At 64.5% G+C, this 23432-nt stretch overlaps 1 protein-coding gene across 1 annotated transcript in view; it reads right to left on the bottom strand.

Annotated features, from left to right (window-relative positions):
- Positions 1-23316, bottom strand: part of XAB2 (XPA binding protein 2) — a gene marked incomplete at both ends in the record, with an annotated part of 104677 nt that extends 81361 nt beyond the window's left edge. The window contains 7 exon segments of the mRNA XM_080361301.1: positions 84-219; positions 6302-6466; positions 11035-11169; positions 13407-13604; positions 15625-15748; positions 20073-20221; positions 23113-23316. Coding sequence (XP_080217427.1) covers positions 84-219; positions 6302-6466; positions 11035-11169; positions 13407-13604; positions 15625-15748; positions 20073-20221; positions 23113-23316 — 1111 coding nt within the window.
- Positions 23317-23432: the final 116 nt, after the last annotated feature.

Raw genomic sequence — 23432 nt, 5'->3', positions numbered from 1 at the left:
ATTTTTGGGGAAACTGAGGCAGGACCCCCCAACCCCCCGTGTTTCTGGGGACCCTGCGCCCCTCCATTTTGCGCCCCCCGCACCGTCGTCGTCGGGGGCCGCGCTGTCCATGCGGGCGGCGATGACGCTCTCCTCGAACTGCGCGTAGCTGTCGAACACCTGCGTGAAGTCCCGCACCGTCACCACCGTCTGCACCGCCTCCTCGTACACGTCCCGCGCCTGCCGACAACGCAACGTGGGACGGGGGACACGGGGGGACATGGGGGACGGGGACATGGGGGACAAGGACACAGGGACACCGGAACCATGGGGACGGGGACACGGGGGACACGGGGGACGGGGACACGGGGGACACGGGGGACGGGGACACCGGAATGGGGGGGACGGGGACACAGGGAACGGGGGGGACGAGGGACGGGGGGACGGGGACACGGGGGACGGGGACACGGGGACACGGGGGACGAGGAGACGGGGACACGGGTGACGGGGGGACGGGGACACTGGCACCGTGGGGACAGGGACACGGGTGACGGGGGGACAGGGACGCCGCAACCCAGGGGGACGGGGACGCCGCAACTGGGGGGATGGGGACATGGGGACATGGACATGGGTGACGGGGGGACTGGGACACGGGTGACGGGGGGACTGGGACACGAGTGACGGGGGGACACACGGGGACAGGGACACGGGTGACAGGGACACCAGAACCGGGGGGACGGGGACACGGGTGACAGGGACATGGGGACACGGGGGACAGGGACACAGGTGACAGGGGGACAGGGACACGGGGACACCGGAACCGTGGGGACGGGGACACCGGAACACGGGGGGACGGGGACACGGGTGACAGGGACACAGGGGACAGGACGGGGGGACGGGGACACGGGGGACAGGGGGACGGGGACACCGGAATGGGGGGGACGGGGACACGGGGGACGGGGACATGGGGACATGGGCGACAGGGACACAGGTGACGGGGGGACGGGGACACTGGAACCGGGGGGACGGGGACACGGGTGACAGGGACACAGGGGACGGGACGGGGGGACGGGGACACCGGAACCGGGGGGACGGGGACACGGGGGATGGGGACACAGGTGACGGGGGGACAGGGACACCGGAACTGTGGGGACGGGGACACGGGTGACGGGGACACAGGTGACGGGGGGACAGGGACACCGGCACCGTGGGGATGGGGACACGGGTGACGGGGGGATGGGGACACTGGAACTGTGGGGACGGGGACACCGGAACCGGGGACACGGGGGACACGGGGGACACAGGCGACGGGGACACGGGGACACCGGAACCGTGGGGATGGGGACACGGGGGACGGGGACACGGGGGACGAGGACACAGGGACACCGGAACCATGGGGACGGGGACACGGGGGATGGGGACATGGGGGATGGGGACACAGGTGACGGGGGGACGGGGACACGGGTGATGGGGGGACGGGGACACGGACACGGGTGACAGGGACACCAGAACCGGGGGGACGGGGACACGGGTGATGGGGGGATGGGGACACCGGAACACAGCGGGACAGGGACACAGGTGACGGGGGACGGGGGGACAGGGACACGGGGACACGGGGGACGGGGACACGGGGGACGAGGGGACGGGGACACGGGGGACGAGGGGACGGGGACATGGGGGACGAGGGGACGGGGACACGGGTGACGGGGACACTGGCACCGTGGGGACAGGGACACGGGTGACGGAGGGACAGGGACGCCGCAACCCAGGGGGACGGGGACGCCACAACCGGGGGGACGGGGACACGGGGACATGGACATGGGTGACGGGGGGACTGGGACACGGGTGACGGGGGGACTGGGACACGGGCGACGGGGGGACACACGGGGACAGGGACACGGGTGACAGGGACACCAGAACCGGGGGGACGGGGACACGGGTGACAGGGACATGGGGACACGGGGGACAGGGACACAGGTGACGGGGGGACAGGGACACGGGGACACCGGAACCGTGGGGACGGGGACACAGGCACCAGGGGGACGGGGACACGGGTGACGGGGACACTGGCACCGTGGGGACGGGGACACGGGTGACAGGGGGACAGGGACACCGCAACCCAGGGGCACGGGGACGCCGCAACCGGGGGGACGGGGACACGGGGACATGGGGGACGGGGACATGGGGACACAGGGGACGGGGACACCGGAGCACGGGGGGACACACGGGGACAGGGACACGGGTGACAGGGACACCAGAACCGGGGGGACGGGGACACGGGTGACGGGGACATGGGGACACGGGGGACAGGGGGACACGGGTGACAGGGGGACACCGGAACTGTGGGGATGGGGACACCGCAACTGGGGGGACGGGGACACCGGATCGTGGGGATGGGGACACGGGTGATGGGGGGACGGGGACAGGGGGGACGGGGACACCGGAACATGGGCACAGAAACCTGGGACCATGGTGGCCCTGGGGAGGTTTGGGGACAAGGGACAGTGACTGTGGTGGCCCTGGGGACAGAACCCTGGGACCATGGTGGGCCTGGGGTGGTTTGGGGACAAAGGACAGTGACTATGGTGGCCCTGGGGACAGAACCCTGGGACCATGGTGGCCCTGGGGAGGTTTGGGGACAAAAGACAGTAACTGTGGTGGCCCTGGGGACAGAAACCTGGGACCATGGTGGCCCTGGGTTGGTTTGGGGACAAGGGACAGTGACTGTGGTGGCCCTGGGGAGGTTTGGGGACAGAGGACCATGGTGGCCCTGGGGTGGTTTGGGGACAAGGGACCATGGTGGCCCTGGGGATGTTTGGGGTGCAGAGCCAGGGTCCTGGTGGCCCTGGGGTGGTTTGGGGACAAGGGACCATGGTGGCCCTGGGGAGGTTTGGGGACAAGTGACAGTGACTGTGGTGGCCCTGGGGACAGAACCCTGGGACCATGGTGGCCCTGGGTTGGTTTGGGGACACAAGACAGTGACTGTGGTGGCCCTGAGGACAGAACCCTGGGACCATGGTGGCCCTGGGGAGGTTTGGGGACAAGAGACAGTGGTTGTGGTGGCCCTGGGGAGGTTTGGGGACAAGAGACAGTGGTTGTGGTGGCCCTGGGGAGGTTTGGGGACAAAGGACAGTGACCATGGTGGCCCTGGGGAGGTTTGGGGTGCAGAACCGGGGTCTTGGTGGCCCTTGGGTGGTTTGGGGACAGTGACCATGGTGGCCCTGGGTTGGTTTGGGGACAAGAGACAGTGGCTGTGGTGGCCCTGGGGAGGTTTGGGGTGCGGAGTCGGGGTCTTGGTGGCCCTTGGGTGGTTTGGGGACAAGGGACCATGGTGGCCCTGGGGAGGTTTGGGGACACAAGACAGTGACCATGGTGGCCCTGGGGACAGAACCCTGGGACCATGGTGGCCCTGGGGAGGTTTGGGGACAAAAGACAGTAACTGTGGTGGCCCTGGGGACAGAAACCTGGGACCATGGTGGCCCTGGGGAGGTTTGGGGACAAGGGACGGTGACTGTGGTGGCCCTGGGGAGGTTTGGGGACAAGGGACAGTGACTGTGGTGGCCCTGGGGACAGAAACCTGGGACCATGGTGGCCCTGGGGAGGTTTGGGGTGCAGAACCGGGGTCTTGGTGGCCCTGGGTTGGTTTGGGGACAAGGGACCATGGTGGCCCTGGGGAGGTTTGGGGACAAGGGACAGTGACTATGGTGGCCCTGGGGACAGAAACCTGGGACCATGGTGGCCCTGGGGAGGTTTGGGGACAAGGGACGGTGACTGTGGTGGCCCTGGGGAGGTTTGGGGACAGTGACCATGGTGGCCCTGGGGTGGTTTGGGGACAAGAGACCATGGTGGCCCTGGGGAGGTTTGGGGACAAGGGACAGTGACTATGGTGGCCCTGGGGACAGAACCCTGGGACCATGGTGGCCCTGGGTTGGTTTGGGGACAAGGGACAGTGACTGTGGTGGCCCTGAGGACAGAACCCTGGGACCATGGTGGCCCTGGGGAGGTTTGGGGACAAGAGACAGTGGTTGTGGTGGCCCTGGGGAGGTTTGGGGACAAGGGACAGTGACCATGGTGGCCCTGGGGAGGTTTGGGGACAAGAGACAGTGGTTGTGGTGGCCCTGGGGAGGTTTGGGGACAAGGGACAGTGACCATGGTGGCCCTGGGGAGGTTTGGGGTGCAGAACCGGGGTCTTGGTGGCCCTTGGGTGGTTTGGGGACAGTGACCATGGTGGCCCTGGGGTGGTTTGGGGACAAGAGACAGTGGCTGTGGTGGCCCTGGGGAGGTTTGGGGTGCGGAGCCGGGGTCTTGGTGGCCCTTGGGTGGTTTGGGGACAAGGGACCATGGTGGCCCTGGGGAGGTTTGGGGACAAGGGACAGTGACTATGGTGGCCCTGGGGACAGAACCCTGGGACCATGGTGGCCCTGGGGAGGTTTGGGGACAAGGGACGGTGACTGTGGTGGCCCTGGGGAGGTTTGGGGACAGTGACCATGGTGGCCCTGGGGTGGTTTGGGGACAAGAGACCATGGTGGCCCTGGGGAGGTTTGGGGACAAGGGACAGTGACTATGGTGGCCCTGGGGACAGAACCCTGGGGCTGTGGTGGCCCTGGGGTGGTTTGGGGACAAGAGACCATGGTGGCCCTGGGGTGGTTTGGGGACAAGAGACAGTGGCTGTGGTGGCCCTGGGGAGGTTTGGGGTGCAGAGCTGGGGTCTTGGTGGCCCTGGGGTGGTTTGGGGACAAGGGACAGTGACCATGGTGGCCCTGGGGAGGTTTGGGGTGCAGAACTGGGGTCTTGGTGGCCCTGGGTTGGTTTGGGGACAGTGATCATGGTGGCCCTGAGGAGGTCTGGGGACAAGTGACAGTGACTGTGGTGGCCCTGGGGACAGAAATCTGGGACCATGGTGGCCCTGGGGAGGTTTGGGGACAAGAGACAGTGACTATGGTGGCCTTGGGGACAGAACCCTGGGGCTGTGGTGGCCCTGGGGTGGTTTGGGGACAAGGGACAGTGGCTGTGGTGGCCCTGGGGTGTTTTGGGGACAAGAGACCATGGTGGCCCTGGGGTGGTTTGGGGACAAGGGACAGTGACTGTGGTGGCCCTGGGGAGGTTTGGGGTGCGGAGCTGGGGTCTTGGTGGCCCTGGGGTGGTTTGGGGACAGTGACCATGGTGGCCCTGGGGAGGTCTGGGGACAAGGGACGGTGACCATGGTGGCCCTGGGGACAGAACCCTGGGACCATGGTGGCCCTGGGTTGGTTTGGGGACAAGAGACAGTGGCTGTGGTGGCCCTGGGGAGGTTTGGGGTGCAGAGCTGGGGTCTTGGTGGCCCTGGGGTGGTTTGGGGACAAGGGACAGTGACCATGGTGGCCCTGGGGAGGTTTGGGGTGCAGAACTGGGGTCTTGGTGGCCCTGGGTTGCTTTGGGGACAGTGATCATGGTGGCCCTGGGGAGGTCTGGGGACAAGTGACAGTGACTGTGGTGGCCCTGGGGACAGAACCCTGGGACCATGGTGGCCCTGGGGAGGTTTGGGGACAAGCGACAGTGACTATGGTGGCCCTGGGGACAGAACCCTGGGACCATGGTGGCCCTGGGGAGGTTTGGGGACAAGTGACAGTGACTATGGTGGCCCTGGGGACAGAACCCTGGGACCATGGTGGCCCTGGGGAGGTTTGGGGACAAGGGACAGTGACTATGGTGGCCTTGGAGACAGAACCCTGGGGCTGTGGTGGCCCTGGGGTGGTTTGGGGACAAGGGACAGTGGCTGTGGTGGCCCTGGGGTGTTTTGGGGACAAGAGACCATGGTGGCCCTGGGGTGGTTTGGGGACAAGTGACAGTGACTGTGGTGGCCCTGGGGAGGTTTGGGGTGCGGAGCTGGGGTCTTGGTGGCCCTGGGGTGGTTTGGGGACAGTGACCATGGTGGCCCTGGGGAGGTCTGGGGACAAGGGACGGTGACCATGGTGGCCCTGGGGACAGAACCCTGGGACCATGGTGGCCCTGAGTTGGTTTGGGGACAAGAGACAGTGGCTGTGGTGGCCCTGGGGAGGTTTGGGGTGCAGAGCTGGGGTCTTGGTGGCCCTGGGGTGGTTTGGGGACAAGGGACAGTGACCATGGTGGCCCTGGGGAGGTTTGGGGTGCAGAACTGGGGTCTTGGTGGCCCTGGGTTGCCTTGGGGACAGTGATCATGGTGGCCCTGGGGAGGTCTGGGGACATAAGATGGTGACCGTGGTGGCCCTGGGGAGGTCTGGGGACAAGGGGCACTGGTTGTGGTGGCCCTGGGGAGGTTTGGGGTGCAGAGCCGGGGTCCTGGTGGCACTTGGGGACGCGTCACCTTCTCGAAGTGGCCGCTGCGGATGTAGCAGTCGGCCAGTGCCCCCCAGAGCCGGCCCAGCTGGTCCGTGAAGCGCGTGAGGCCCCCCCGGATGATGGAGCCGGCGTCCAGGGAGCGGATGCGCTCGGGGTGCTGGGACAGCAGGTCACACAGCTCCTGCCACAGCTGGGGACAAGGGACAGTGACAACGGGGTCACCCAGGGACACCCAGAGACACCCAGAGACACCCAAACCACCAACAGACCCCCAGCACCCATGGGAACCCCTGACACCCATAGGGACCCCTGACACCCACTGCAGGGGCTGGGACAGCAGGTCACACAGCTGCTGCCACAGCTGGGGACAAGGGACAGTGACAACGGGGTCACCCAGAGCCCCCTAAACCCCATCTGAGACCCCCAAACCACCCAGAGCCCCCCAGCACCCATGGGAACCCCTGACACCCACTGCAGGGGCTGGGACAGCAGGTCACACAGCTGCTGCCACAGCTGGGGACAAGGGACAGTGACAAAGGGGTCACCCAGGGACACCCAGGGACACCCAAACCACCCACAGCCCCCCAGCACCCATGGGAACCACTGACACCTATAGGGACCCCTGACACCCATGGGAACCCCTGACACCCATGGGAACCCCTGACACCCACTGCAGGGCTGGGACAGCAGGTCACACAGCTGCTGCCACAGCTGGGGACAAGGGACAGTGACAACAGGGTCACCCAGAGCCCCCTAAACCCCACCTGACACCGCCAAAGCACCCAGAGCCCCCCAGCACCCATGGGAACCCCTGACACCCACTGCAGGGCTGGGACAGCAGGTCACACAGCTGCTGCCACAGCTGGGGACAAGGGACATGGCACCAGGGTCACCCAGGGACACCCAGGGACACCCAGCACCCATGGGAACCCCTGACACCCATGGGAACCCCTGACACCCATAGGGACCCCTGACACCCACTGCAGGGCTGGGACAGCAGGTCACACAGCTGCTGCCACAGCTGGGGACAAGGGGACAATGGCATCAGGGACACCCAGGGACACCCAGCACCCATGGGAACCACTGACACCCATAGGGACTCCTGACACCCATGGGAACCCCTGACACCCATAGGAACCCCTGACACCCACTGCAGGGCTGGGACAGCAGGTCACACAGCTGCTGCCACAGCTGGGGACAAGGGACAGTGACAACAGGGTCACCCAGAGCCCCCTAAACCCCACCTGACACCCCCAAAGCACCCAGAGCCCCCCAGCACCCATGGGAACCACTGACACCCACTCCAGGGGCTGGGACAGCAGGTCACACAGCTGCTGCCACAGCTGGGGACAAGGGACATGGCACCAGGGTCACCCAGGGACACTCAGGGACACCCAGCACCCATGGGAACCCCTGACACCCATGGGAACCCCTGACACCCATAGGGATCCCTGACACCCACTGCAGGGCTGGGACAGCAGGTCACACAGCTGCTGCCACAGCTGGGGACAAGGGACAGTGACAACAGGGTCACAGAGGGACACACAGGGACATCCAAACCACCAACAGCCCCCCAGCACCCATGGGAACCACTGACACCTATAGGGACCCCTGACACCCATGGGAACCCCTGACACCCATGGGAACCCCTGACACCCACTGCAGGGCTGGGACAGCAGGTCACACAGCTGCTGCCACAGCTGGGGACAAGGGACAGTGACAACGGGGTCACACAGGGACACCCATGGACACCCAGCACCCATGGGAACCCCTGACACCCATAGGGACCCCTGACACCCACTGCAGGGCTGGGACAGCAGGTCACACAGCTGCTGCCACAGCTGGGGACAAGGGGACAATGGCATCAGGGACACTCAGCACCCATGGGAACCACTGACACCCATAGGGACCCCTGACACCCATGGGAACCCCTGACACCCATGGGAACCCCTGACACCCACTGCAGGGCTGGGACAGCAGGTCACACAGCTGCTGCCACAGCTGGGGACAAGGGACAGTGACAATAGGGTGACATCCAGGGACACCGAAACCACCCAGAGCCCCCCAGCACCCATAGGAACCACTGACACCCACTGCAGGGCTGGGACAGCAGGTCACACAGCTCCTGCCACAGCTGGGGACAAGGGACAGTGACAACGGGGTCACACAGGGACACCCAGGGACACCCAAACCACCCACAGCCCCCCAGCACCCATGGGAACCACTGACACCTATAGGGACCCCTGACACCCATGGGAACCCCTGACACCCATGGGAACCCCTGACACCCACTGCAGGGCTGGGACAGCAGGTCACACAGCTGCTGCCACAGCTGGGGACAAGGGACAGTGACAACAGGGTCACACAGGGACACCCAGGGACACCCAAACCACCCAGAGCCCCCTAGCACCCATGGGAACCACTGACACCTATAGGGACCCCTGACACCCATGGGAACCCCTGACACCCACTGCAGGGCTGGGACAGCAGGTCACACAGCTGCTGCCACAGCTGGGGACAAGGGACAGTGACAACAGGGTCACACAGGGACACCCAGGGACACCCAAACCACCAACAGCCCCCCAGCACCCATGGGAACCACTGACACCTATAGGGACCCCTGACACCCACTGCAGGGCTGGGACAGCAGGTCACACAGCTGCTGCCACAGCTGGGGACAAGGGACAGTGACAACAGGGTCACAGAGGGACACACAGGGACATCCAAACCACCAACAGCCCCCCAGCACCCATGGGAACCCCTGACACCTATAGGGACCCCTGACACCCACTGCAGGGCTGGGACAGCAGGTCACACAGCTCCTGCCACAGCTGGGGACAAGGGACAGTGACAACAGGGTCACACAGGGACACCCATGGACACCCAGCACCCATGGGAACCCCTGACACCCATAGGGACCCCTGACACCCACTGCAGGGCTGGGACAGCAGGTCACACAGCTCCTGCCACAGCTGGGGACAAGGGACAGTGACAACGGGGTCACACAGGGACACCCATGGACACCCAGAGACACCCAAACCACCAACAGACCCCCAGCACCCATGGGAACCCCTGACACCCATAGGGACCCCTGACACCCACTGCAGGGGCTGGGACAGCAGGTCACACAGCTGCTGCCACAGCTGGGGACAAGGGACAGTGACAACAGGGTCACCCAGAGCCCCCTAAACCCCACCTGACACCCCCAAAGCACCCAGAGCCCCCCAGCACCCATGGGAACCACTGACACCCATAGGAACTCCTGACACCCACTGCAGGGGCTGGGACAGCAGGTCACACAGCTGCTGCCACAGCTGGGGACAAGGGACAGTGACAATAGGGTGACATCCAGGGACACCGAAACCACCCAGAGCCCCCCAGCACCCATAGGAACCACTGACACCCACTGCAGGGCTGGGACAGCAGGTCACACAGCTCCTGCCACAGCTGGGGACAAGGGACAGTGACAACGGGGTCACACAGGGACACCCAGGGACACCCAAACCACCCAGAGCCCCCCAGCACCCATGGGAACCACTGACACCTATAGGGACCCCTGACACCCATGGGAACCCCTGACACCCACTGCAGGGCTGGGACAGCAGGTCACACAGCTGCTGCCACAGCTGGGGACAAGGGACAGTGACAACGGGGTCACACAGGGACACCCAGGGACACCCAAACCACCCACAGCCCCCCAGCACCCATGGGCACCACTGACACCTATAGGGACCCCTGACACCCATGGGAACCCCTGACACCCATGGGAACCCCTGACACCCACTGCAGGGCTGGGACAGCAGGTCACACAGCTCCTGCCACAGCTGGGGACAAGGGACAGTGACAACGGGGTCACACAGGGACACCCAGGGACACCCAAACCACCCACAGCCCCCCAGCACCCATGGGAACCACTGACACCTGTAGGGACCCCTGACACCCATGGGAACCCCTGACACCCACTGCAGGGCTGGGACAGCAGGTCACACAGCTGCTGCCACAGCTGGGGACAAGGGACAGTGACAACAGGGTCACACAGGGACACCCAGGGACACCCAAACCACCCAGAGCCCCCCAGCACCCATGGGAACCACTGACACCTATAGGGACCCCTGACACCCATGGGAACCCCTGACACCCACTGCAGGGCTGGGACAGCAGGTCGCACAGCTGCTGCCACAGCTGGGGACAAGGGACAGTGACAACAGGGTCACCCAGAGCCCCCTAAACCCCACCTGACACCCCCAAAGCACCCAGAGCCCCCCAGCACCCATGGGAACCACTGACACCCACTCCAGGGGCTGAGACAGCAGGTCACACAGCTGCTGCCACAGCTGGGGACAAGGGACATGGCACCAGGGTCACCCAGGGACACCCAGGGTCACTCAGCACCCATGGGAACCCCTGACACCCATGGGAACCCCTGACACCCATAGGGACCCCTGACATCCACTGCAGGGCTGGGACAGCAGGTCACACAGCTCCTGCCACAGCTGGGGACAAGGGACAGTGACAACGGGGTCACACAGGGACACCCAGAGACACCCAAACCACCCACAGCCCCCCAGCACCCATGGGAACCCCTGACACCCATGGGAACCCCTGACACCCACTGCAGGGCTGGGACAGCAGGTCACACAGCTGCTGCCACAGCTGGGGACAAGGGGACAATGGCACCAGGGTCACCCAGGGACACCCCGAGCCCCCCAGTACCCATGGGTGTCCCCGAGCTCCCCCCAGCACCCATGGGTGCCGCACCTGGTAGTTGGATTTCCCCTCGCGGGACACGAAGCGCTCGTCGTTCACCAGCCGGGCCAGACGCTGCGCGGCCTCATCCAGCCGCCCCACGGACACCAGGTACCCCACGTACTGCTCAGCACCCTCGGGGCACAGCTGGGGACAGGGACAGTGTTACCAGAGCCACCAGTGTCACCAGCGTCCCCTCCCACAGCCCCAACACCCCTAGTGTCCCCTCGGTCCCCCCGTGTCCCCAATATCTGTCCCTCATCCAGCCGCCCCACGGACACCAGGTACCACACGTACTGCTCAGCACCCTCGGGGCACAGCTGGGGACAGGGACAGTGTCACCAGAGCCACCAGTGTCACCAGCGTCCCCTCCCACAGCCCCAACACCCCCAGTGTCCCCTCGGTCCCCCCGTGTCCCCAACATCTGTCCCTTATCCAGGTGCCCCATGGACACCAGGTACCCCACGTACTGCTCAGCACCCTCGGGGCACAGCTGGGGACAGGGACAGTGTCACCAGAGCCACCAGTGTCACCAGGGTCCCCTCCCACAGCCCCAACACCCCCAGTGTCCCCTCGGTCCACCTGTGTCCCTAACATCTGTCCCTTATCCAGGTGTCCCATCCCCGTTGTCCCCATTGTCCCCACAATCCCTGTAGTCCCCATTGTCCCCACCGTCCCCGTTGTCCCTATCGTCCCCATTGCCCCCACCATCCCCACCATCCTCGTTGTCCCCATTGTCCCCACCATCCCCGTTGTCCCCATTGTCCCCACCATATCTGTTGTCTCCATTGTCCCCACTGCACCCAGTGTCCCCGTTGTCCCCATCGTCCCTGTTGTCCCCATTGTCCCCACTGCACCCACCGTCCCCGTTGTCCCCATCGTCCCCACCATCCCCGTTGTCCCCATTGTCCCCACCATCCCCGTTGCCCGCACTGTCCCCATCATCCCCGTTGTCCCCATTGTCCCCACCATCCCCGTTGTCCCCATTGTCCCCACCATCTCTGTTGTCCCCATTGTCCCCACTGCACCCAGTGTCCCCGTTGTCCCCATCGTCCCTGTTGTCCCCATTGTCCCCACTGCACCCACCGTCCCCGTTGTCCCCATTGTCCCCGCCATCCCCGTTGTCCCCATTGTCCCCACCATCCCCGTTGCCCGCACTGTCCCCATCATCCCCGTTGTCCCCATTGTCCCCACCGTCCCCATTGTCCCTACCATTCCCATTGTCCCTATTGTCCCCACCATCCCCGTTGTCCCCATTGTCCCCACCGTCCCCGTTGTCCCCATCGTCCCTGTTGTCCCCATTGTCCCCACTGCACCCACCGTCCTCGTTGTCCCCATTGACCCCACCGTCCCCGTTGTCCCCATTGTCCCCACCATCCCCGTTGTCCCCATTGTCCCCACCATCCCCATTGTCCCCACCATCCTCGTTGTCCCCATTGTCCCCGACATCCCCGTTGTCCCTATTGTCCCCGCCATCCCTGTTGTCCCCGTTGTCCCCACCATCCCTGTTGTCCCCGTTGTCCCCACCCTCCCCGTTGTCCCCATCATCCCCGTTGTCCCCATTGTCCCCACCCTCCCCATTGTCCCCATTGCCCCCACCGTCCCCGTTGTCCCCATTGTCCCCACCATCCCCGTTGCCCCCACTGTCCCCGTTGTCCCCACCGTCCCCGTTGTCCCCATTGGCCCCACTGACCCCATCGGCCCCATTGTCCCCACCGTCCCCATTGTCCCCTTTGCCCCCACTGTCTCCATTGTCCCCTTTGCCCCCACCATCCCCATTGTCCCATTGCCCCCAGCGTCCCCATTGTCCCATTGCCCCCAGTGTCCCCATTGCCAACACCATCCCCATTGTCCCCACCGTCCCCATTGTCCTCATCGTCCCCATTGTCCCCACCGTCCCTGTTGTCCCCATTGGCCCCACTGACCCCATCGGCCCCATTGTCCCCACCGTCCCCATTGTCCCCTTTGCCCCCACTGTCTCCATTGTCCCCATTGCCCCCACCGTCCCCATTGTCCCATTGCCCTCAGCGTCCCCATTGTCCCATTGTCCCCAGTGTCCCCATTGCCAACACCATCCCCATTGTCCCCACCGTCCCCATTGTCCTCATCGTCCCCATTGTCCCCATCGTCCCCGTTGTCGCCACCGTCCCTGTTGTCCCCAATGCCCCTGCTGTCCCCACCGTCACCATTGTCCCCACTGCCCCCACCGTCCCCTTTGTCCCTGTTGTCCCCACTGTCCCCAATGCCCCTAGCGTCCCCATTGCCAACACCATCCCCATTGTCCCCATCGTCCCCATTGTCCCCATTGTCTCCGTTGCCCCCACCTCCCCCACCGCCCCCTTTGTCCCCATTGCCCCCACCGTCCCCATTGTCCCCATTGTCACCTTGAGGTATCTGCGGAAGACGCGCAGGGCGGTCTCGGGCAGGGGGTGGCTGCGCACGAAGCTGAGGAACGGCGGCCACAGCCGGTGGTGCTGGGTGACGGGCAGCGCCCGCAGCGCCCGGTCGAATGTGCGCCGGGTGCGCGTCACCCGGCCCTGCGACACCAGGAACTGACAGTAATCCAGCCAGATCCGCGGCATCTGGGGACAATGACAACAGTGTCACCGGTGTCACCCGGCCCTGCGACACCAGGAAGTGACAGTAATCCAGCCAGATCCGCGGCATCTGGGGACAATGACAACAGCGTCACCGGTGTCACCCGGCCCTGCCACACCAGGAACTGACAGTAATCCAGCCAGATCCGCGGCATCTGGGGACAATGACAACAGCGTCACCGGTGTCACCCGGCCCTGCGACACCAGGAACTGACAGTAATCCAGCCAGATCCGCGGCATCTGGGGACAATGACAGTGACAACAGCGTCACCGGTGTCACCCGGCCCTGTGACACCAGGAACTGACAGTAATCCAGCCAGATCCGCAGAATCTGGGGACAATGACAACAGCGTCACCGGTGTCACCCGGCCCCGTGACACCAGGAACTGACAGTAATCCAGCCAGATCCGCGGCATCTGGGGACAATGACAACAGTGTCACCGGTGTCACCCGGCCCTGCGACACCAGGAACTGACAGTAATCCAGCCAGATCCGCAGAATCTGGGGACAATGACAGTGACAACAGCGTCACCGGTGTCACCCGGCCCTGCGACACCAGGAACTGACAGTAATCCAGCCAGATCCGCGGCATCTGGGGACAATGACAACAGTGTCACCGGTGTCACCCGGCCCTGCGACACCAGGAACTGACAGTAATCCAGCCAGATCCGCAGAATCTGGGGACAATGACAGTGACAACAGCGTCACCGGTGTCACCCGGCCCTGCGACACCAGGAACTGACAGTAATCCAGCCAGACCCGCGGCATCTGGGGACAACGACAGTGACAACAGCGTCACCGGTGTCACCCGGCCCTGCGACACCAGGAACTGACAGTAATCCAGCCAGATCCGCGGCATCTGGGGACAATGACAACAGTGTCACCGGTGTCACCCGGCCCTGCGACACCAAGAACTGACAGTAATCCAGCCAGATCCGCGGCATCTGGGGACAATGACAACAGTGTCACCGGTGTCACCCGGCCCTGCGACACCAGGAAGTGACAGTAATCCAGCCAGATCTGTGGCATCTGGGGACAATGACAGTGACAACAGCGTCACCGGTGTCACCCGGCCCTGCGACACCAGGAACTGACAGTAATCCGGCCAGATCCGCGGCATCTGGGGACATCTATGGGGCTGGGGGGTGAGTTATGGGGCTAGAGGGTGACATATGGGGACAGTGACACATCGGCGTCACCCAGCCCCGTGTCACCCAAGATGGGCAGTGGTGTAATTGTTCTGGCGGGCTTGTGGGGCAGCTGTGGGCACAGTTATGGGGCAGTCATGGGGCTGGAGGGGCAGCTATGATGGGGCAGTTATGGGGTTGGGGGAGCAGCCGTGGGGCTGGGGGCAGTTGTGGGGCAGTCATGGGGTTGGGGGGGGCAGTTGTGGGGCAGTCGTGGGGTTGAGGGGGCAGGTGTGGGGCTGGGGGGCGCTTATGGGGCAGTTGTGCAGTTGGGGGGGCAGCTATGGGGTTGGGGGAGCAGCAGTGGGGCTGGGGCAGTTGTGGGGCAGCCGTGGGGCTGGGGGGGCATTTGTGGGGCAGTCACGGGGTTGGGGGGGCAGCTATGGGGCAGTTATGGGGTTGGGGGAGCAGTGGCGCTGGGGGCAGTTGTGGGGCAGTCGTGGGGCTGGGGGGGCAGTTGTGGGGCAGTTATGGGGCTGGTGGGGCAGTCATGGGGTTGAGGGGACAGCTATGGGGCTGGGGGGCAGTTGTGGGGCAGTCATGGGGCTGGAGGAGCAGTTATGGGGCTGGTGGTGCAGCTGTGGGGCAGTCATGGGGTTGAAGGGGCAGCTGTGGGACTGGGGGGCACTTATGGGGCAGTTGTGCGGTTGGGGGGGCAGCTATGGGGCTGTGTGTCCCCTAGTGTCTCCATGTCCCCTCCAGCCCTCAAGGCTGTGTTCCCATGTCCTGTCCCCCCGCCCCCAATGTCCCCTCGTGTCCCCAATATCCCCAATGTCCCCAATGTCCCCCCATGTCCCCAGTGTCCCCAATGTCCCCACCTTGTGCATGAAGACGAGCGCCCTCTCGTGGACGGCGTTGGCCTCTTCGAACGCCGGGTCCGTGGGGCAGCGACCTTTCACCTGGAGCCGCCGCAGCCGCAGGTACCGGTACCACAGCTTGTAACTGGGGACACCGGTGTCACCGTCACCTCCTATGTCACCTGTCACCTCCTGTCACCCCACATCACCCCCTGGCACCTCCTACAGCCACAGGTACCAGTACCAGAGATTGTAACTGGGGACACCGGTGTCACCGTCACCCCTTGTCACCACACATCACCCCTGTCACCTCCTACAGCCACAGGTACCGGTACCACCGCTTGTAACTGAGGACACCTGTGTCATTGTCACCTGTCACCTCCTGTCACCCCACGTCACCCCCTGGCACCTCCCACAGCCACAGGTACCGGTACCACCGCTTGTAACTGGGGACACCGGTGTCATTGTCACCTGTCACCTCCTGTCACCCCACATCATCCCCTGGCACCTCCTACAGCCACAGGTGCTGGTAGCACCGCTTGTAACCGGGGACACTGGTGTCACCGTCACCTCCTGTGTCACCTGTCACCCCCTGTCGCCCCACATCACCCCCTGGCATCTCCCATAGCTGCAGGTACCGGTACCACCGCTTGTAACTGGGGACACTGGTGTCATTGTCACCTGTCACCTCCTGTCACCCCACATCACCCCCTGGCACCTCCTACAGCCACAGGTGCTGGTAGCACCGCTTGTAACCGGGGACACTGGTGTCACCGTCACCTCCTGTGTCACCTGTCACCCCCTGTCGCCCCACATCACCCCCTGGCATCTCCCATAGCTGCAGGTACCGGTACCACCGCTTGTAACTGGGGACACTGGTGTCATTGTCACCTGTCACCTCCTGTCACCCCACATCACCCCCTGGCACCTCCCACAGCCACAGGTACCAGTACCAGAGATTGTAACTGGGGACACTGGTGTCACCGTCACCTCCTGTGTCACCGTCACCCCTTGTCACCCCACATCACCCCTGGCACCTCCCACAGCCACAGATACCAGTACCAGTGATTGTAACTGGGGACACCGGTGTCACCGTCACCTCCTGTGTCACCATCACCTCCTGTCACCCCACATCATCCCCTGGCACCTCCCACAGCCACAGGTACCGGTACCACCGCTTGTAACTGGGGACACTGGTGTCATTGTCACCTGTCACCTCCTGTCACCCCACATCACCCCTGGCACCTCCCACAGGTACCAGTACCAGAGATTGTAACTGGGGACACTGGTGTCACCGTCACCCCTTGTCACCCCACATCACCCCGTCATCTCCCACAGCCAGAGGTACCGGTACCACCGCTTGTAACTGGGGACACCGGTGTCACTGTCACCCCTTGTCACCCCACATCACCCCTGTCACCTCCCACAGCCGCAGGTACTGGTACCACCGCTTGTAACTGGGGACACTGGTGTCACCGTCACCTCCTGTGTCACCTGTCACCCTCTGTCACCCCACGGGGGGTGCCCTGTCACGTCCCACAGCCACAGGTAACACTACCAGAGCTTGTAACTGGGGACACCAGTGTCACTGTCACCTCCTGTGTCACCTGTCACCCCACGTCACCCCCTGGCACCTCCCACAGCCGCAGGTACCGGTACCACAGCTTGTAAGTGGGGACACCGGTGTCACCATCACGTGTCACCTCCTGTCACTCCCTGTGATCTCCCACAGTCGTAGGTACCGTTACTAGAGCTTGTAACTGGGGACACCGGTGTCATTGTCACCTGTCCCTTCCTCAGCTCGTAAATGGGGACACTGGTGTCACCATCACCTCCTCTGTCCCCCCAGTGTCCCCAATGTCCCCATGTCCCTGCTGTCCCCACAGTGTCCCCATGTCACCTTCCAGGCAGCTCCCGCAGGGCCCTCTCATAGAGCTGTCCCTGTCCCCTGGTGTCCCCATGTTCTGCTGTCCCCACAATGTCCCCATGTCCCCCCGATGTCCCCAGTGTCCCCATTGTCACCTGCTGGGCAGCTCCCACAGGGCCCTCTCATAGAGCTGTCCCTGTCCCCTGGTGTCCCCATGTTCTGCTGTCCCCACAATGTCCCCATGTCCCATTGTCACCTTTCAGGCAGCTCCCGCAGGGCCCCCTCATAGAGCTGTCCCTGTCCCCCTGGTGTCCCCAACGTCCCCATGTCCCTGTTGTCCCCTGTCCCCCCAGTGTCCCCAATGCCCCCATGTCCCTGCTGTCCCCCCAATGTCCCCAGTGTCCCATTGTCACCTTCCGCGCAGCTCCCGCAGGGCCCTCTCATAGAGCTGTCCCTGTCCCCTGGTGTCCCCAACGTCCCCATGTCCCTGTTGTCCCCTGTCCCCCCAGTGTCCCCATGTCCCCTGTCACCTTCCAGGCAGCTGCCGCAGGGCCCTCTCATAGAGCTGTCCCTGTCCCCTGGTGTCCCCAATGTCCCCATATCCCTGTTGTCCCCTGTCCCCCTGCAGTGCCCTTGTCCCCCCAGTGTCCCCAACGCCCCCATGTCCCTGCTGTCCCACCGGTGTCCCCATGTCCCCTCGATGCCCCCAGTGTCCCCATGTCACCTGCCGGGCAGCTCCCGCAGGGCCCTCTCATAGAGCTGTCCCTGTCCCCTGGTGTCCCCATGTCCCCCTGGTGTCCCCATGTCCCCCCAATGTCCCCATGTCCTCCTGTGACCTTCCAGGCAGCTCCCGCAGGGCCCCCTCATAGAGCTGTCCCTGTTCCCTGGTGTCCTCAACATCCCCATGTCCCTGTTGTCCCCTGTCCCCACAGTGTCCCCAACGCCCCCATGTCCCTGCTGTCCCCCCAATGTCCCCATGTCCCCCCGGTGTCTCCATGTCCCCTGTCACCTGCCGAGCAGCTGCCGCAGGGCCCTCTCATAGAGCTGTCCCTGTCCCCTGGTGTCCCCATGTCCCTGTTGTCCCCCTGGTGTCCCCATGTCCCCCCAGTGTCCCCATGTCCCCCCAGTGTCCCCATTGTCACCTGCCGGGCAGCTCCTGCAGGGCGCTCTCATAGAGCTGTCCCTGTCCCCTGGTGTCCCCATGTCCTGCTGTCCCCTCAATGTCCCCATGTCCCCATGTCCCCTCTGGGCAGCTCCCGCAGGGCTCTCTCATAGAGCTGTCCCTGTCCCCCTGGTGTCCCCAACGTCCCCATGTCCCTGTTGTCCCCTGTCCCCCCAGTGTCCCCAATGCCCCCATGTCCCTGCTGTCCCCCCAATGTCCCCAGTGTCCCCATGTCCCCTCTGGGCAGCTCCCGCAGGGCCCTCTCATAGAGCTGTCCCTGTCCCCCTGATGTCCCCAACGTCCCCATGTCCCTGTTGTCTCCTGTCCCCCCAGTGTCCCCAATGCCCCCATGTCCCTGCTGTCCCCCCGGTGTCCCCATGTCACCTGCCCCCTCTCATAGAGCTGTCCCTGTCCCCTGGTGTCCCCATGTCCCCCTGGTGTCCCCATGTCCCCCCAATGTCCCCATGTCCTCCTGTGACCTTCCAGGCAGCTCCCGCAGGGCCCCCTCATAGAGCTGTCCCTGTTCCCTGGTGTCCTCAACATCCCCATGTCCCTGTTGTCCCCTGTCCCCACAGTGTCCCCAATGCCCCCATGTCCCTGCTGTCCCCCCAATGTCCCCATGTCCCCCCGGTGTCCCCATGTCCCCTGTCACCTGCCGAGCAGCTGCCGCAGGGCCCTCTCATAGAGCTGTCCCTGTCCCCTGGTGTCCCCATGTCCCTGTTGTCCCCCCGGTGTCCCCATGTCCCCCCAGTGTCCCCATGTCCCCCCAGTGTCCCCATTGTCACCTGCCGGGCAGCTCCTGCAGGGCGCTCTCATAGAGCTGTCCCTGTCCCCTGGTGTCCCCATGTCCTGCTGTCCCCCCAATGTCCCCATGTCCCCATGTCCCCTCTGGGCAGCTCCCGCAGGGCTCTCTCATAGAGCTGTCCCTGTCCCCTGGTGTCCCCAACATACCCATGTCCCTGTTGTCCCCTGTACCCCCAGTGTCCCCAACGCCCCCATGTCCCTGCTGTCCCCCCAATGTCCCCATGTCTCCCCAGTGTCCCCATGTCACCTTCCAGGCAGCTCCCGCAGGGCCCTCTCATAGAGCTGTCCCTGTCCCCTGGTGTCCCCATGTCCCTGTTGTCCCCCCGGTGTCCCCATGTCCCCCCAGTGTCCCCATGTCCCCCCAGTGTCCCCATTGTCACCTGCCGGGCAGCTCCTGCAGGGCGCTCTCATAGAGCTGTCCCTGTCCCCTGGTGTCCCCATGTCCTGCTGTCCCCCCAATGTCCCCATGTCCCCATGTCCCCTCTGGGCAGCTCCCGCAGGGCTCTCTCATAGAGCTGTCCCTGTCCCCTAGTGTCCCCAACATACCCATGTCCCTGTTGTCCCCTGTCCCCCCAGTGTCCCCAATGCCCCCATGTCCCTGCTGTCACCCCAATGTCCCCAGTGTCCCCATGTCACCTGCCGGGCAGCTGCCGCAGGGCTCTCTCGTAGAGCATGTTGAGGCGGTGCCGCGGCCCCGCCGCCCGGGCCTGCGCGTAGCGGAGCCAACAGCGCACCGAGAAGGGGTTGCGGAGCAGCTCCTCCTCGTGGGGAACCTCCTCCTCCTCCTGGGGACATTGGGGACAACGGGGACACCGTCAGGGGACGGGGACAATGGGGACACGAGGAGCCAGAACAAGGGGGGACAATGGGGAAGGAAGGGGGAACCTCCTCCTGGGGACATGGGGACAACGGGGACACCGTCAGGGGACGGGGACAATGGGGACATGAGGAGCTGGAATGAGATGGGACAATGGGGAAGGAAGGGGGAACCTCCTCCTGGGGACATTGAGGACAACGGGGACACCGTCAGGGGACGGGGACAATGGGGACACGAGGAGCCAGAACAAGGGGGGACAATGGGGGAGGAAGGGGGAACCTCCTCCTCCTCCTGGGGACATGGGGACAACGGGGACACCGTCAGGGGACGGGGACAATGGGGACATGAGGAGCTGGAATGAGATGGGACAATGGGGAACGAAGGGGGAACCTCCTCCTCCTCCTGGGGACATTGGGGATAACAGGGACACCGTCAGGGGTCGGGGACAATGGGGACACGAGGAGCCAGAACAAGGGGGGACAATGGGGAAGGAAGGGGGAACTTCCTCCTCCTGAGGACACTGGGGACAACGGGGACACCAGGGACATGAGGAGCTGGAATGAGATGGGACAATGGGGAAGGAAGGGGGAACCTTCTCCTGGGGACATGGGGACAACGGGGACACCGTCAGGGGACGGAGACAATGGGGACATGAGGAGCTGGAATGAGATGGGACAATGGGGAAGGAAGGGGGAACCTCCTCCTGGGGACATTGAGGACAACGGGGACACCGTCAGGGGACGGGGACAATGGGGACACGAGGAGCCAGAACAAGGGGGGACAATGGGGAATGAAGGGGGAACCTCCTCCTCCTCCTCCTCCTGGGGACATTGGGGACAAAGGGGACACCGTCAGGGGACACAGGGATGTGGGGACACGAGGAGTTGGAACAAGGGGGGACAATGGGGAAGGAAGGGGGGACAATGGGGAAGGAAGGGGGGACAATGGGGAAGGAAGGGGGGACAATGGGGAAGGAAGGGGGGACCTCCTCCTCCTCCTGGGACATTGGGGACAATGGGGACACCGTCAGGGGACGGGGACAATGGGGACATGAGGAGCTGGAATGAGATGGGACAATGGGGAACGAAGGGGGAACCTCCTCCTCCTCCTCCTGGGGACATTGGGGACAAAGGGGACATCGTCAGGGGACACAGGGATGTGGGGACACGAGGAGCTGGAACAAGGGGGGACAATGGGGAAGGAAGAGGGGACAATGGGGAAGGAAGGGGGGACCTCCTCCTCCTCCTGGGACATTGGGGACAACGGGGACACCGTCAGGGGACGGGGACAATGGGGACACGAGGAGCCAGAACAAGGGGGGACAATGGGGGATGAAGGGGGAACCTCCTCCTCCTCCTGGGGACATGGGGACAACAGGGACACCGTCAGGGGACGGGGACAATGGGGACATGAGGAGCTGGAATGAGATGGGACAATGGGGAACGAAGGGGGAACCTCCTCCTCCTCCTCCTGGGGACATTGGGGACAATGGGGACACCGTCAGGGGACACAGGGATGTGGGGACACAGGGATGTGGGGACACAGGGATGTGGGGACACGAGGAGCCGGAACAAGGGGGGACAATGGGGAAGGAAGGGGGACAATGGGAAACGAAGGGGGGACAATGGGAAACGAAGGGGGGACAATGGGAAACGAAGGGGGGACAATGGGAAACGAAGGGGGGACAACGGGGAAGGAAGGGGGGACAATGGGGAAGGAAGGGGGGACAATGGGAAACGAAGGGGGAACCTCCTCCTGGTGACATTGGGGACAATGTGGACACCGTCAGGGGACAGGGACAATGGGGACACGAGGAGCCAGAACAAGGGGGGACAATGGGAAACGAAGGGGGAACCTCCTCCTGGTGACATTGGGGACAACGGGGACATCGTCAGGGGACGGGGACAATGGGGACATGAGGAGCTCGAACGAGGGGGGACAATGAGGAACAAGGGGGAACCTCCTCCTCCTCCTGGGGACATTGGGGACAACGGGGACACTGTCAGGGAACGGGGACAATGGGGACATGAGGAGCCAGAACAAGGGGGGACAATGGGGGATGAAGGGGGAACCTCCTCCTCCTCCTGGGGACATTGGGGACAAAGGGGACACCCTCAGGGGTCGGGGACAATGGGGACACGAGGAGCCAGAACAAGGGGGGACAATGGGGAACGAAGGGGGAACCTCCTCCTCCTCCTGGGGACATTGGGGACAATGGGGACACCGTCAGGGGATGGGGACAATGGGGACATGAGGGGCCAGAATGAGGGGGGACAATGGGGAACAAGGGGAGACCTCCTCCTCCTCCTCCTGGGGACATTGGGGACAATGGGGACACCGTCAGGGGACAGGGACAATGGGGACATGAGGAGCCAGAACAAGGGGGGACAATGGGGGATGAAGGGGGAACCTCCTCCTCCTCCTGGGGACATTGGGGACAAAGGGGACACCGTCAGGGGACACAGGGATGTGGGGACACAGGGATGTGGGGACACGAGGAGCCGGAACAAGGGGGGACAATGGGGAAGGAAGGGGGGACAATGGGGAAGGAAGGGGGGACAATGGGGAAGGAAGGGGGGACAATGGGGAAGGAAGGGGGGACAATGGGGAAGGAAGGGGGGACAATGGGAAACGAAGGGGGAACCTCCTCCTGGCGACATTGGGGACAATGGGGACACCGGGGACATGAAGAGCTGGAATGAGGGGGAAGGAAGGGGGAAACTCCCCCTGGGGACATGGGGACAACGGGGACACCGTCAGGGGACGGGGACAATGGGGACATGAGGAGCTGGAATGAGATGGGACAATGGGGAACGAAGGGGGAACCTCCTCCTGGGGACATTGGGGATCCCCACTCACAAAGCTCAGCTCGGGCCGCTCCGGCTCCATCTCCGCTCCAGGCCCCGGCTCCAGTTCAGGCCCAGGGGCCGCTCCCGGCTCCGGCTGCTGCTCCGGCTCCATCTCCGGTTCCTCTCCCGTTTCCGGCCCCTGTTCTGGTGCCGGTTCCGCTCCTGGTTCCGCTCCGGGCCCCGGCGGCTCCGCCATCCCCGCCGCGTCCGCCATGCCTTCCCGCTCCGCCACCACTTCCGGCGAGCCGCGCTGACGCCGCTTCCGCCCTCCCTCCCGCCCGCCCTCCTGCCCAACTCCCATTGGCCGGCGCTTGCGAGCCTCGCCCCGCC

Source organism: Nesoenas mayeri (genome assembly GCF_963082525.1).
Source record: "Nesoenas mayeri genome assembly, chromosome: 31".
Taxonomy (NCBI): domain Eukaryota; kingdom Metazoa; phylum Chordata; class Aves; order Columbiformes; family Columbidae; genus Nesoenas; species Nesoenas mayeri.
The sequence above is the reverse complement of the archived record's forward strand: the minus strand, read 5'-3'. Positions and strand labels throughout refer to the sequence as shown.